This window comes from Nomascus leucogenys, chromosome 15 (genome assembly GCF_006542625.1).
Source record: "Nomascus leucogenys isolate Asia chromosome 15, Asia_NLE_v1, whole genome shotgun sequence".
NCBI lineage: Eukaryota > Metazoa > Chordata > Mammalia > Primates > Hylobatidae > Nomascus > Nomascus leucogenys.
In genome coordinates this window covers 13,848,194-13,864,925 of record NC_044395.1, presented here as the reverse complement: position 1 = coordinate 13,864,925, position 16,732 = coordinate 13,848,194, and the positions used below count along the sequence as shown (strand labels likewise).

Sequence of the window (16,732 nt, the reverse complement as noted above, 5' to 3'; positions counted from 1 at the left end):
GAGGAAGGGACTGGGGAGAATGACTGGCTTTCCAAGCTAGGTACTGGATTTTTCCCAGAGTTTTCCAAAGGACTGGACAGCATGAGGTCTGGGAGGCCTGGACCCCACATAGGTCCACATAGACAGACGGTCACACCGGAGAAGCACATTGTGTCAACACAGCTGTGCGTGTGCTCCAGGTCACCCGGGAGAGGCCACAGGGGGCAGAATGGGGGACGCGGTGACCAGTTAGGGCTGCACATACACAGAACAGGCCTGCCTGCCTCCAAGCATGCCCACAACTCATCATAAGGTCTCCATAAGCCCTTGCTAAGATGATCCTCACTGTCAAGTTCAGCAGCAGCAGCAGCAGCAGCATCATTGTCATCCCAACAGCAAACACTTACTGGCTACTTACTTCGAACCAGGACCCATGCCCAGTATTTACAGACATGGCCTCATTCATCTTCTCAACAATTCTAGGAGCTAGGTACTCTTTTTATCCCCGCGTTATAGATAAGCAAACTGAGGCTTAGAAAAAGTTGAATAAATGACTTGCCCAAGATCATACAAGTAAGTGAGTGCGAGTCCAGGTAGTTCTAGGCCACACTGAAAACTAAGTTCAGTTACCCCCTCTGCTGCCTTGTTAGCCCCTTATCGATATGGCAGCGCTCTACAGTTTTATGATTTATAAGGCTCTTCCACAACCATCATCTCTCTTGACTCTCACATAATATTGATAGGCAGATATTGCCCCATTTTACAGTGGAGAAAAATAAGTCCCAGAGAAGGGAAGTGAGTTGCACATGGACGTTTGGATGGCAAGGAGCAGAGGCATTGGCAGGTCTCCTGACCCATCCCATCCTCCTATTAGCATGGCTGTGTGTAAGGGAGGGCAGTCAGGCCAGGTGGAGGAGGCAGGCCTGAGGCTGCAAGAGGTCATAGCCGGGCGCGGTGGCTCACGCCTGTAATCCCAGCACTTTGGGAGGCCGAGGCGGGCGGATCACAAGGTCAGGAGATCAAGACCATCCTGGCTAACACGGTGAAAGCCCGTCTCTACTAAAAAAATACAAAAAAATTAGCCGGGCATGGTGGCGGGCACCTGTAGTCCCAGCTACTCGGGAGGCTGAGGCAGGAGAATGGCGTGAACTGGGGAGGCGGAGCTTGCAGTGAGCCGAGATTGCGCCACTGCACTCCAGCCTGGGCGACAGAGCGAGACTCCGTCTCAAAAAATAAATAAATAAATAAATAAATAAAATAAAATAAATAAAAAGAGCTCAGCGCCATGGTGCTAGGGCACTGCTGAGTGGGAGGGAGGGAATTTTGCCCGAAATGGGGCAGCAGCTGTCTGAAAAAGAAGGGAGGGAGATGGGAAGGCTTTGCTGGCTTTGGATGGTCCCGGCTGTGGTACTGCCATTAGACCACTCCTCATGCCATTCTCAGGAAGCCCGGAGTGGGAGCAGCGGGCCCAGGCAGATGCAGACCACAGCCTTATTGTGAAAGCTCATCTTCCTCCCACCCAGGCTCATGTCCCAGGAGAAGAGCAGTGGCTGCACCAAGCCTTCAGGCTTTGATAGAAATGGTGGCAGCTGCATGGCCCCTATTAATCTCCAGGAGGCCAAAGAGAGTATGTTTTGGAAGTCACCTCCAGGCTGGCTCCTGCCTGCCCTCCCCTTGTAAACTCTACAAACATCCAGGAGATAAAAGAGGGGATCTCTCAGAGGCAGAACACAAAGCTCTTCAAAGAACACTTTCAGTCAAAAATAGGGAGAGGAGAGAGGTCTTTCTCTCGGAGGGAATGTATTTATATACCCCTGTGCAGGCACACATCCGCCCCATGCCACAGCCGGGCACATGGGATGCGCGGAGCACTCTCTGCTTCCCTTCACCAGTCCTTTTCTTTCTCCGGCAGACCTACCTTGTGGCTCTAATGGTCCCAGCTTTTTCTGGTTTTCCATCTCCCCTGGGTTATGATTTTAGACCTGCCTTCTCCAGATGGCCCCTTCCTGAATTTCTTTCCCTAAAATCAAATGTCCCTGCTAGCTGCTGCTCTTCACTGACTAGTCTGGTCATCAGTTTCCTCCTCAGAGCGTTCAATGCTGCTGACTGCCATCATCCACTTAAGCAAAGTGGGGGCCACTCATGTAAACTCTGTCTCTCCTAGTCAGGCCATTAAAGCAGGGGATTTGACAGCTGGAGAGGAGCTTAGAGACCCTCTGCTTCAACCCTTTCGTTTTGCAGTTGAGGACGCTATTCCAGACGGTAGAATAATTTGCCTAAGGTTGTGATGAGGTTGTGGCCCACAAGTGACAAGAGTCAGGGCTTCTTTTTGGTTTAAAATGTTAAAACTTTGGGAGGCCAAGGCAGGCGGACCACCTGAGGCGAGGAGTTCGAGACCAGCCTGGCCAACACGGTGAAACCCCATCTCTACTAAAAATACAAAATTAGCTGGGTGTGGTGGTGCACACCTGTATTCCCAGCTACTTGGGAGGCTGAGACAGGAGAATCACTTGAACGTGGGAGGTGGAGGTTGCAGTGAACCAAGATCGCACCACTGCACTGCAGCCTGGGCAAGACAGAGCGAGACTCTGTCTCAAAAAAATAAAAATAATAAATAAATAAAATAAATATTGCATTTACTTTGAAGCATTCAGAATGTCAACCAAACAGCTGCAACCTTTTTGTTGTTGCAATTACAGAGTGGTACTCAGTTGACAGAACGACAGTTATCGTGTGTAAGCTTCATCAGAGTCAACTAAAGATGAATAAGCCACCACCCCCATACGTAACTAATTTGTGCTATGCACCAAGAGCCTGCTTGAAATGTTTGTGCCAACTTACAACCCCATACTGTGCCAGGCAAGGTTAGTGGCCATTAAAAATACCACCAAGACAGGATTATCTAAAGACACATTCAGTAATGTGTTAACTATACAAAAAAAAAAAAGACACTGTACAGTTAAAAAACAAATCCTACATAGCCTTACATTTCACTTATTTTCTTTAAAAGGAATGGGTTGTGTATGGGGGGGTGGGTGTTAAATGCTTGATAGACAAGAAAAAATGCTCTAGAACCAACTTCGTCATCATCATCCTGGTCTTCATCTTCTTCTTCCTCCTCCTCCTCCTCCTCTTCATCTTCCTTGTTTTCCACCTCTTCCTTTTTTTCCTTGCTTTTTTCAGCCCCGATAACTCGCTTTTCTGCTGCATCGGACTTTGTTTTAGCTCAGTTTGCAGCAATATCCTTTGGCATTTTTCCTCCAGCTTCACAGCCCTCTCTTCATATGGCTGGTAGTCATCTGCAGCCGTGTTAGTCCACGTCTTCCAGCTCCTCTGCAACATCACCAATGGACAGGCCAGGATGCTCTCCTCTGATTTGAGGGCAATACTCAGGAAAGAACAAGATGAGGGGCAAAGGAGGCCTCTTGGGTGCATTAGGATCTTTTAACTTTTTTTCTGTCTCCCCTTTAGGAGAGATATGGGTTTCATTTCTCTTTCATAACAGGCCTTTTCCACCTTTGCCCTGTCTGCAGATTTTCCCTTCTCTTTAGCAGACATGGCCTTCCAGCACTGAGTACTTCTGAGAAAACTTGGCAAAGCTGACTGAGACAGCTGGGTGCTGCTTCTCCTGCTCCTCCCAGCAAGTTTGCACAGACTGTGCACCTGATGAGATTTTGCCTCTCAGCTTCTTAGGGTCTTCTTTGCCTGTGTTTAGCTATTTGTTTGCAGCAAGGCACAGAGCTGCCCATTTCCCATCTGGTTCTCACTTGCACTGGTGCTGTCTCGATGGAGCTCAGTGTACTTCAAGTGGCTGTGAAAGCAGGAGCAGTCACCAAAAGCCAGGTCTTCTGACGTCCTGTTCCCTGCTCTTTCCGCTTGAGAGCACGCCCACCCCTCCCTGGCCTGGCCCCCACCTGCCCCCCAGGAGGCAGAAGAGCAGAAGGGCTTGGATGAGTTGTCATTGTACATGCCCCTCAGCCTCCCACACCAGTGATTCCTGGGTGGAATCACAGTCCCAGCCCCCAATCTTACTAGTTTGGTTTCATGGCACATTATGAAGGCTGCTTTATAGCATAATGTCTTTTTTCTGTTTTGTTTTTAAGATGGCGTCTCTCTCTGTTGCCCAGGCTGGAGTATGGTGGCACTATCTCAGCTCACTGCAACCTTCATCTCCCGGGTTCAAGTGATTCTGCTGTCTCAGCCTCCCGAGTAGCTGGGACTACAGACGTGCACCACCACGCCCAGCTAATTTTTGTATTTTTAGTAGAGACAGAGTTTCCCCGTGTTAGCCAGGCTGGTCTCGAACCCCTGACCTCAGGTGATCCACCCAGCTCAGCCTCCCAAAGTTTTGGGATTACAGGAATGAGCCACCACGCCCAACCATAATGTCTTTTTGATTAGGTAAAAATAATGAATGCACATGTGATTGGAATAATCCGATCCCGTGTGATTGTTGCTGATACCCCCGTGCGTTTGAGCTAAAGTAGGTAATTACTCCTCTATATTGAGAATGGAATATTAAATACAAGAAACGACCACCACAAACCTTTCATGGCTTCTTTCAGCTTGTCACTGCCCTTTCCTGTCTCCTTCTCTGCCTCCCTTACCCCCAGCATCCTCTTGACCGGGGACAAAGGAAAGAAAGACTGGGGCTGGCGGGAATGTGCCAGCAAAGTATGCATGAAGCCGGTTCCCTGTTTGTAGGGAAGTGTCAGTGAGTGAGTAGACAGAAATGCCCTGTCCAAACGTGGGGCACAAGCTTTCCCTCGGCATGTGGTCATTCTCCCTGTGCCCAGGGAAGAACCCTGGTAGTGAGCTGCTGCCCATCTGCAGATGTGTCTCCATAGGGACATATGGAATTGCTTTGGCATAATGTCACAGTTGGCCAACTTTTATCGACTTGTGAAATGATTTCCAAATTTTAATCCAAAGTTTGCCCTTTGGGAGGAAAGCAGGGTGTGAAGAAAATAAACTTGAGGATAGAGTTGTTGACTTTGGTTAATTGATTTGGATTTTTTTTTTTTAAAGAACCAGAGAAAGGAATGGATGCCACGTTTACCTCATGCCCATTTCATCACTTTTAATTTTTCTAATCTTGCCATCTTTCCTCCAGTTTCTTCATTCCAGCCCATTTAACTCTTGTTTCCTCCCCTCAAGTTTCAGGTAGGGCTTGGCTACCAATTTGGTTCATTTCTGTCGCCTGACACCTGTGCTCAAAAGCTGAATTCAAATCAGTGCCTCTGTTGTGGAGGGGCTGAGGCTCTGAACGGCCCAAGCAACTGTCTAAAGAGTCCCCCAAATGAAGGCGCTAACAATCCTCTAATCAAACCTAACTTTGAACGCAAGTGTCGATTCACTTGCTAGCAGTCATCAGCATTGTCTTGGAGAAATACAGAATGGATCATTCACAGTTTCTATTTTTTAGTGAAAATCCCCTTCATCTGCACCCTAGTCACTTTTTAAGGATGACCTCACCGTATAAGGCTCCGAGTTTGTTAAGCTGTGCTGGATCGTATGACTGCTTTTTGTTAAGCTGTGCTGGATCGTGTGACTGCTTTATGGGGTGGAACCTGAATTGGTGATGGAGGATTGGGGTTGAGGTGGAGAAGATACTGACCTTTGCCAATGGATTTATCCTTCCTGTACACAAATCATAATTCCCTTGTGTGTAAAATGAGGGCCAGCACATCTGTCTCCCCACTTTCTTTGCAATGTTTGTACGTGGTCATTCAGAACTGATTAGCCTGTTTGTAGGTTGTTGGACCACACTTCACTTTTCTTATTTCATCTTTCGCATCAACTGATCGACCAGCATTAGAAAATGTAAATCGTTGTAGGCTAGTCTGAGATACAGTGCCCAGGTCATAAAAACATGGCTCTTAACAATTAGTACAGTATAAGTTAGAATCATCAGGGCAGCTTTTTACAAATATAGATTCCTGGGTCCTACCACCAGGAAGTCTGATCCAGGAAATCTAGGATGAGACTCAGGAATTCACATTTTAATTGACCCAGCAGGTGATTTGGAGGTAGGTGGCCCCATAGACAGCATTTTGAGAACCACCATAGAGGATTGCTGGGAAGGACCCAGGCACTCTCCTTGATTTATGGATGAGGTTAAAGAAGCCTAGAGAAGTGAAGTGACTGTCCAGGTTGGTTAGTTGGTTGTTAGAGTAGAGCATGCATTAGAACTGAGCACCAGTTCTGGCCTTTTCCCACTGCCCCATGTGTAGGAGAGTAGACTAATAGGAAACAGATTTGCTTTCCACAGGATTGATTTAAATTAGATACAAGGAAAAACTTCCTGACATAGAAGAGTATTGAGGAAGTCGACAACATCTTTCCCAGAAGGCTTTAATTCAGGGCTAACTCTCATCAGATGTGGGCACTTGAGGTACAATTTGGAGGCAAGGGGAAAGGAAGGAAGCCTCTATTGCACAAATACTGGTTGTCGTGCATTAAAGGGACCAGAGACTCTTCTTTGGGTCTGCTAATGACATCTGAAGTTTCACCTGGACAGCGACATAACTGGCCAGGGATCCAGGAGGCCTGAATCCTAGCCAGCTGGGATGAGCTTTGTGACGTTGGGCCACTTGCTCAATTTCCTGGTCTCTGCTTCCTCACTGTGGGACAAATGGGGTTGCATTAAGGTTTTTCTGATTTCTGTGGTTCCAGCATTTTTACTTTTCGTTGTAGGCCTCTTCAGCAAAGTTTCTTACACACTATAAGCACTCAGTGGAGTTTTGTCAACTGAACAAAACAAACACTACTGAATATTGAGAATGGGCCAGGTGCGGTGGCTCATGCCTATAATCCCATCACTTTGGGAGGCCAGGGCGGGCAGATCACGGGGTCAGGAGTTTGAGACCAGCCTGGCCAGCATGGTGAAGCCCTGTGTCTATTAAAATTACAAAAATAAGCCAGGCATAGTGGCCCACGCCTGTAGTCCCAGCTACTCGGGAAGCCGAGGTAGGAGAATCACTTGAACTCAGGAGGCAGAGGTTGCAGTGAGCCGAGATGGCACCACTGCACTCCAGCCTGGGCGACAGAGCGACACCCTGTCTCCAGAAAAAAAAAAAAAAAAAAAAAAAAAAAGTATTGAGAATGCAGGAGCCCAATCCGCCAATTTCCTCCTCCTGAGCCCCTACCCTAGGAAACTTTGAGACTGTCTCTGAACAGTCTGGTAGTGATACCCCCTGTTTTTAAAATTATTTATGTATTTAAAGGGATCTAACAACAAGTGAACATGAGTTATAGCTTCAATATCCATGTACTTTTATGAGTGATGACTCAGATCTTATGCTGTGTTGACTTAGAGCCACTCCTCAAGCAAGAAGCCAGACCAGCATCACATCTCCAATAGCAGTGACGGTTGCTGGTCACAAGTCTCTGTGCCTCGTCTCCTATGGCCACCCCACTGACAGGCTGTCTCCGTTCCTTTCAGAAAGCAGATCTGGCTGTGGCAGGCCTCACCATTACAGCTGAACGGGAGAAGGTGATTGATTTCTCTAAGCCATTCATGACTCTGGGAATTAGCATTCTTTACCGCGTTCATATGGTAAGAGACTTATTTTATAAGCATTTATGTCATTAAAGTTATTTGCATGCAAACACTGAGTTATACGGGAATAATGAATGACTCACGGAAATATTTAGATTTCAAAACTTAAATGCAAATGTGCTGGGCTATTTTTTCTCCTGTCAGCTGCAGGAACTTGCAAACTGGAGGGATGGAAAAGTCATGCTTGTGGGCTTTCCAGTGAAAATTGCTTCTGCCTCTCTGAATAGCGATGACCAAGAATGGTCATTCAATACTTGGTGGATCCTGCGTTGGTGATTGGCCCCGTGGGTCACTTTGCTCCCTTGCCTGCAGCCCAGATAAGTCACCCTAGCATTTCTCAAGCACACTGCCAACTTCCAAGTCCACTTGTGTTCACTTCTAGTGTTGCATCTGGTGAGGGAATGTAGATTCTTTCTCTCTCGATGATCTGTCCTGGAAAATAAATGGCAGATAATTTAATGTCATTTATACCTGGCCTGCCCTTTTCTGCATTCCATGCCCCCATCAGAAAGACTCCTCTGGCTAGGTAGGCCAGGGTGAGTGTCACAGTGAGTTTGTGAGAACACACCAAGAGGCAGCAGAGTACAGACACGACCTTCAAGTATACTGGCCGGTGGGAAGAGCAGAGGAAGAGTCACCCTGGCTGGGTCACATCCATCAGTGGATAGTCATTACAGTGCCAGCAAATAGCTGACTTTGCTAGTTTATCTTGCTGGACCAGAAGAGCCTTCTTTTCCTCTTGTCAGCTGAACTGGCTCTAAGTGCAGAGCATCATACAGATTTGCCCAATACACTAGTCATTTTCAGTGCCCACGATTCAGCTGCCATGGTATGCTCCAGAACAGAGCCTGTACCTTGAGGCTGCCCAACAGGGTAGAGACCAAGAGATCACCCAACATGCCTGCTGAAGAAGTGACCCCTTGCCAGGCCCCACATCCCAGCTCTAGAGAAAGGGGGATTGTCCACCTTTGCAGCTCTGGCCTATGCTCCCAATCCTGTGATGGGGGTTGTTGTTAAGGGTTGAATTGTGTCCCCCGCCACCAAAATATACTTTGAAGTTCTAACCTCTAGGACCTTTGAATGTGATCTCACTTGGAAGTAGGGTCTTTGCAGATGTACTCAAGTGAAGATGTGGCCATGCTAGATTAGGCTGGACCCTAATCCAATGTCTGGCGTCCTTATAAAAGGAAGGGAATTTGAACACAGACACATAGAGGAGAATGCCATGGGAATTCGAAGGCAGAGATTGGAGTGATGCATTTACAAGCCAAGGGACATCAAGTATTGCTAGCAACCACTGAAAGCTAGAGGAGACAAGGAAGGATCCTCCTAGAGTCTGCAGAGAGAGCCTGGCCCCACAAATACCTCGATGTGGCCTTCCAGCCTCCAGAACTATGACATGATAAATTTCTGTTGTTTTAAGCCACCATTTGTGGTACTTTTTTATGGCAGTCCTGGGAGATGAATAGAGCTGTGTCATTCTTATTTTAGAAATGAGGAAACTAAGTTGTAATCGGTTTAAAAACATGGGCAAGGCCACATGCTCGTAAGTGAAAGAACAGGGTTCAAACCCAGGAATGATGTGTTTGAAGCCTGTGCTTTCTCCAGGACAGCAGCCTGCCACCCTCCTGCGTGTGGTCTTTGAATCACTCGGGTAGGGCACTTTCGTGCACCCTTTTTCTCATTTGGTCCTCAAGATGGTTCTTTGGGGGAAAGGGAGCAGGTATGATAATTCCCAATTTATAGATATGGAAACTGAAGTCATGCTTGGAGCTAGTTCAGGGCTGAGCCTGGAACCCAGGCCCCTTAACTCCAGGAGGGTGTCTTGCCATCATTACATCTGTTGGTACTCACTAGGCAACCTTCCAGCCAGCACCATTTCTGGAGCTCCCCTCCCCCACATTGACCCCTGGAGTTGGGGGACATCCAAAAGAAATGGAGGCACACAGCCTTTGTCTAAACTACCCTGCTGTGGCCTGCGGTAGCCACTCAACTAGGCTCTGGCCTTGATGTCTAGATTCCTGGAGGGAACTAAAGCCTTCCTGGTGACTCAGTGGCCCATCAGGAGCCAGATGGCAGAAGGCACCTGACCCCAAGTGTTTTCGCCACCAGGAAACACCTACTGCTAGGCTGCCCTCCCCACCTAGGGCACCACTGTCCTGAATACCAACTCTGGCCAGAAAGAAACCACAATTCACCAATCCTCTGGACATCCCAAATTGGATTGTTGACTAAATGTTTCCTACCACCTGAAAACCTGTATGAGTTTCCCCGCATTCATTTCTGGGATGTCAACTTTTCTGTGTCAACTTGGCTAGATTATGTTGCTTAGATGCTTGGTCAGATACTAGTCAGGTGTTGCTGTGAAGGTATTTGTAGACAGGATTAACATCTACAATGAATTGACTTCGTAAAGGAGAGTACTCTTGATAACGTGGGTGGGCCTCATCCAATCAGTTGAAGGACATAAGAGCAAAACCTGAGGTTTGGTGAAGAAGGAATTCTGCCTTAAGTCTATCACATAGAAATCCTGCCTGAGTTTCTAGCCTGCCTGCCTTTTGGACTTATTAGCCCCCACAATCCTGTGAGCCAAGTTCTGACAATAACTTTCTCTGTCTCTCCCAGTCTCTCTATCTCTGTCCCTCTCTCCACACACACACACACACACACACACAAGCTGACTGTTGGGTGAGGATGCCTCTCCTCTTCTGGCCTCCACACTGAAGTGCCAGGATGCCACGTGTCTGCCTAGACCTGATTGATAACAGGGGGCCAAGCAAGAAATGAGTGCTGGGATGAACAGCTTACACTAAGCAGAACTGACAGTTCCTACATTTATTCAACAAATATTTATTGAGTGCATTCTGTGTGTGAGACACCATGCTTAGGAAGTACCAAAAAGTCAGCTGAGGGGAGAACAATCCCAAATTGACTAATCCAGGGGAGACCTGGTTAGAATAAGTCTGAGATGAACGTTGTTATGTCTGAAACAGAGGAGGCCTTAGGAAGATCTGCTGTGGCTAAAGGATGAACTGGTAGAGTCCACCCCAAGAGCCTAATTCTAAACTTACATAGAGACTGTATCTCTAATATCATAGTGTTAAGGTAATGAAATTAAATACTGGGTGTTCATTGTTTTGCAATTTTTCTCTAATTGTTATCTGTGAGCAAAAATATGAGTAATTTAATCACATTTATGATCTATAAGGATCAAGAATGTCTATGTTAGTTCTATGTTTATGAAGTTACCTGACTGATGAGTTATTGTTACCAAAAGGTGAGCATCTGGTGGCAATCAAACCTGTGTGCAAATGTAAAAATAATTAACTTAGAGTTCCTAGTTAAGAATTATTGCTAAAGCCTCCAAAATAATAAGCAGTGGCAAGTATGTCTCTGAAGTCTAAAGAAATAATTTGTGACTTTCCAGCGATCTAAGATTATCTAGGCATTTTCATGAACACGGATCATCAACAGTTGATTGTGGGATATTTACCTTCTTCCTAACACCGGGTATAATCTCTGTTTCTGTTCAGGCATCCTTAGGACCAAAATAAGAATGTTTTGCTCTTTTTACCACCTACTCCCTGTTACTCACAGGCTGGCTGAGGAGTCTGGCTTTGGCATTTGTTACTGTTTTTCCATCCTGCTTTTTAAAAGTCTCTCTCTGTCTCTCTCTCCCCGCCGCCCCGCCGTCCCACCCTCCTTCCCTCCCTTCTCTCTCTCTGTCTCTCTCTCTCTTTTTCTCTTTCTCTTTCTTTCTCACCCAACTTAAATGTCCATGGTCCTTTTCTATTCTTATTCTACCAACTCTCCCTGGGTAATCTCACTCCCTCCCAAATCTGTGAATCTAACCCTGGCTGCTCCCCCGAGTTCCAGTAGTGTAATTCTGACACATTTCTTCACATCTCCATCTGGACGTCTCACAGGCACCCCAAAAACTGTGTCACAAACTGAATTCCGTGTGTTTCTGACTCACACTTATGCCTCCTTCCCTGTGCCCCATATCAGGTAATGGAATTTCCATCCAGTAACCTGAGCCATCCTTAAGTTTTCTTACCTTACACATTCTATTGGTCATCTCACCTCCCAAAGAGTTCTCAGATATACTGTGTATCCCCACTTGTGCCTTGGTTCAGGCTTTCCTAATCTCTGCTGCCATTCCTGCAGCCTGTATCCTCCTTTAGGGCAAGGCATTTCTTGTCCATTACTGGACCCCCATCAAAAGGCCACAGTCATTATAAGCATTCACTAAGAAACAGCAGAGTGAGAACCATGGACTCTGGACCCAGACTGTCTGGGTTTATTCCCAGCTTTTACAGTTATTAGATGCATGTCACATACATCTCACCTTCTTCATTTGTAAAAATGGGTTGTCATGCAAATTAAATGAGAATACATATGTAATACCCTCATAGCAGTGCCTGACATATACACAATACAGTGTTAGCTATTATACTCAACAAATGTATATTAATTGTTCCTTCATAATCTATTTGCAGCCTGGGTGTTGGTTTAAAAAAAAAAAAAAAAGACAAATGTAATCATATCAACCTCCTACTTGAAATCATTCACCAGCTGCCCATCACTCACAAAAAAAAGTTCAACTTTCCTACATCCAGGTCCTTGCCTGCAGGCACCTTTGCCCTTTGCTGCTCACTGCTCTTTTGTCAGGTCAGCCCCTTCCTGCCTCCTCATCTAGGTTCACGCTCATCTACCTGCCTCTCAGCCAGCTAACGAACTCTTTCCTGGCTTTCAATACCCAGCTCAAATGGCACTTGCTCTTTCACGCAGCTCCCCTAGATGGAGCTGCTTGCCGTCTGCCTATACTTCTATTACAACACTTTTAGGTTGCGTTATATTATTCTTTGTTTATCTATCTCTCCCTTTGTATCCTCCAATGGGAGGTACATTAAGGGAAAGGTACCCTCTTGTCAGACCATAGATTTTTATGATATGATTTTTGGTATGGAAAATGTGGTCATCCTAAACATGCAGTATTTACTTGACAGGAAGGAAGGAGGGCAGGCCATAAATCCAGTGATCCTGTGGGCAGTGAATGCTATGCTTTCATTTGTGCTCCTGATTGGGCAGTACTGAGCCCCAGGAACCTGAGATTCTATTAGGGAACCCTACAGGGCCAGTATTCCAGGCAGCAGGACAAGTGACCCAAATTTTTTTTTTACCTTCTGGCCTTTTACCCCTGTCGGTCTTGAGAACAAAAAGAAGTGGGATGCAAATGTTTCAGGCAACCTAGATGCAGCCTCTGGCTCAGGTCTGGCTGTAGCTGCCTCCTGAACTTACTGCTCTCTCTCTCTCTCTCTCAATGCTGGCATATTCCACACACAACATAGCATCCACCTGAGAAGGTATCAGAATCCATGGCTAGGGCCAGATGGGCTTCTAGGCTATACGTAGATGGTCCAGCCTTTAGCCTTTGTTGTCCCCTGGTACTTCAAGGATGGGAACCAAGTGGCAGAACATCTGAAGTTCAAGACTCTTGGTTTCCCTGGCACATCAGCTTATCTCCTTTTAATGATAAGTTTAGTATTTGGTATGGCAGTACAATTCCAAGGACATTTTGCAGTCAAGGGTTTTATGGTATGGATGCATACTTTGAGCTCTCAAATATCTGTCTGAATGGAGGGGGAAAGAACATGAAAAACCAAAACCATTTTTATTTGACATTAGAGTATATCATGTAGTTTTCCGTCTCTTTTTTTCTGCAGCAGCAATTTACCTAATGACGTTTTGCTCAGATTAATATTAAAGTGAGTTTGTATTCCTCAAGCACACCCCAACTGTTATAACAAGGCATCATCAGAGTGTGCCAGAAGCCAACCTGGGATTCAGTGTTTGGCCCATAGAACCCCCACATGAATAAATTTCATCTAAACAGTTCATTGTTGCTGGGTGCAGTGGCGCACGCCTATAATCCCAGCCACTTTGGAGGCTGAGGCAGGAGTATCACCAGGGTTCGAGGCTGTAGTGAACTATGACTGCACTGCAGCTTAGGCAACAGAGCAAGAACCCATCTCTTAAAAAATCAAATAAGTTAAACTAAAAACTCAGTATTGACATCTTCAAGGAGATTGGGTATATGTGTAAGATGGTGGTTTGTTGACTCACGTCTCCTAATTTATGAAGCACTTCCATGTACAGTCTCTGGTTTAATGGAACAGTGCCTTGAAGCAGGTATTATGATTCTCATTTTACAGGACAAAATTCTGAAACTCTGTGAGCCCAGTCAGTGCAGAGGAAAGCGGAAAGGCAACACAATGTTGCAGGGGGCAACGAAACCAGGTTTTTGGTCTCCAAATCTCCATACACATCCAAGTACCTGTCTTTACAGTATCACAGGTGTATTTCTTTCAGTGTCAATGCTATGCTTTAAATGATCTTTCAAGATCCTTTCCCATCTAAGGATACTATCTCTGATCCCAGAGACGGTCCCCAGCCAGCTAGAACACCCGAGACTCCCTGGAAAATGTGAGCTTACCATTTTCCCTCCATACCAACTTGTTCCACCTTTGGTTAACAAATGGGAAAGTTTTATACTCTGTTCTTTTTCTCTTCTTAACTCTTAGCTAGAGTCTTCTTTCTCAAGAAAAAGAAAAATCAGACAGTGTTTAAAAATTAAGGGAGAAATAGGCTGGGCGCGGTGGCTCATGCCTGTAATCCCAGCATTTTGGGAGGCCGAGGCAGGCGGATTATGAGGTCAGGAGTTCGAGACCAGCCTGACCAACATGGTGAAACCCTGTATCTACTAAAAATACAAAAATTAGCCAGGCATGGTGGCACACACCTGTAATCCCAACTACTCAGGAGGCTGAGGCAGGAGAATCATTTGAACCTGGGAGGTGGTGGTTGTAGTGAGCTGAGATTGCAACATTGCACTCTAGCCTGGGCAACAGAGCGAGACTCTGTCTCAAAAAAAAAAAAAAAGTGAGGGAGAAATAAATGCTGACATTAATGCATGACATTGCTGGATATATTACCTGCCTTTCAAGAAGGTCTATTCCATTTCAGAAAGACTGTCTGGGAAAATGGAGAACAATGCTAAGTAAACCAGTGAATCATTTCTAATACTGCATAATACTCTGTTCTAAGAAAATGGAAAATGAATAGAGTTCTGTTCCTTAAAGCTAAGTAACATGATAGCCCATATAATGGAAATATGGATCCCTGAATGTATAATAATATTAATATTGGTTATTTATTGAGTGCCTCTCTCTGAAGAAGCTCAAGGTGTGTTAACATTATTTTAGTAATTCTCACAGCCCCTCTTCATGTGGATTAAGGTGCTCCGTTCATGGTGCTCCTTTCTATGGGAGAAGACAATGGCACCCAGAGAAGTTGAGTGGTTTGCCTGGCACCACCACTCAGCAAGTCCAGGTCAATGCCAGGATTAGAATGTAGGTCTCCTCACACCAGATTTTCAGCCAGTAAGTGAAAATAGATACACTAGCATATGAGTTCTATGGGCAACAGACCCATCTGGGTGCTTTACGCGGATAGGAATTAATTACTTGCTTCCTTTTTTCCTCTCGGAGTCAGAGGTGGAAAGTGCATGCTAAACCAAAATGTCAGCGGAGAATCCATTGCAGACACACTGAGGGAGGCCATCCATGGGATCCTGCTGAGGGACAGGAAGAAATCACCTCCTCCTGCCTCTCCCAGAAGGAGTCTTGGAGACACTGCGTTCTCTTACCTCTTCAGCCCTGGACAGTGTTTGATTGACCATTGGGCAGTGCTGGCAGTTGACTATATCACAAGCAACCTTTCCATAAATTGCCATTTAGTTCTAAAGACTGTAAAAATGCACATGAAGGACGCTGTGTCCTTGGGTATGCTGGGAGGGGATGGAGTTTCGGGAAAGAAGAGAGCTCGTATCATGCATTTGTGTAGGGAAATGGTGACTAGGCTACAGAGCCCTAACACAGATCCAGGAGAACCTGCCATGTGTCTGGTCCACTCTGTCAATGACTTCTTTGGGAAGGCTGAGGTGGGATTGAGTTCTAACGGATGGAATGACTGGCTTTTAAGAGTCCTCCTTCCAGAAGAAAGCCTGATATTGCCCAAAGTGCTTCTCTGGAGAGCCCTGGAGGAACTCTCATGGTGCATATATTACAGCCGTAGAAACTCCAGGAGTTCTGAAAAGTGGCTGTAGCCAGATAGCATTCTTCCCCAAAGCATCTTTAACATGTGTCACCATAAGAGAGAAAGTATAGTATTTCTTGTCCATTGAGGAAGGCATCAGCATAAAAGGAAGTTCCCGCCTTTGTAACACACCATCTCCCCACGCCCTCTTCACTCACGGCTACCATTAGACAGAAGGGGAACATACAGCTCTATGTGTTAACTCACCGAGTTCCCAAAACAACCCCATGAGGTAGGTTATTATTATTTCCTCCATGTTATACAGGAGGAAACGGAGACCTAGAGGTTACCCAACTTACCCAGGATTGCGTGTCTTGTAAATGGTGGGGCCAGAATTCAATCTTGGGCAGTCTGGCTCCAGAGTCTGGGTTTTATTCACTACCTGTCCTGACTGCCTGGCTCTGATGTCCCCATGAATCTGGCTTCAGACTCTGGGAAAGCAGTTGCATTCTTCCGAGAATGTAATTTCTTCCAGTATATACATAGTGAAGTATCAATGAGTCAACAGATTGTTTTTAAGGATAAGAGGAACTTTGGGCATCAAAGGGGGGTTTAATGCCACTTCATAGCTCCATGGACAGCCCCACTACTATCATGCAAAGGACCTACACATACCAGGATTGTGCTCAGTTGATGACCAGCCCTTTGCATCTCTCCCTCCATTAAAGATCATCAGGGATGCTGATTGATGGTCAGTCTGATGCACAGTCCAAATGTCAAGGGAGTTAATTCTAATTTTGCTGCCGTCTAATTTTCAATTTCATCTGTAGAGCTTGACCTGTCTTCAACATTTGGGGCATAGACTATATATAATCCCCTATCTACTTACAAAGTGATTGTATTCACCAGAAGGAACTGGCCCAACTCACAGTCAACAGAGACGTGTATAAATCAATACAAATGCCTATAAATACAGCAGAGTCACAATAAATGGTGATGGGTATAAATAAATAATGTTTAAGAGTACTCTAAGAGGGTGTGTAGGTTGAGAGTTTGCTGGCATTGGGGAGAAGGCGTGGGATTAATTAGGGAATT

The 16,732-nt window shown here is 45.8% G+C and overlaps 1 protein-coding gene across 4 annotated transcripts in view; it reads left to right on the top strand.

The window, feature by feature from the left end:
- Positions 1-16,732, top strand: part of GRIK4 (glutamate ionotropic receptor kainate type subunit 4) — a 331,583-nt gene that overhangs the window by 275,830 nt on the left and 39,021 nt on the right. For all 4 annotated transcript variants that reach the window (XM_012495813.2, XM_030829318.1, XM_030829316.1 and 1 more), the window contains one exon: positions 7,424-7,537. In XM_012495813.2, coding sequence (XP_012351267.1) covers positions 7,424-7,537 — 114 coding nt within the window. The remainder of the gene's footprint in view (positions 1-7,423; positions 7,538-16,732) is intronic.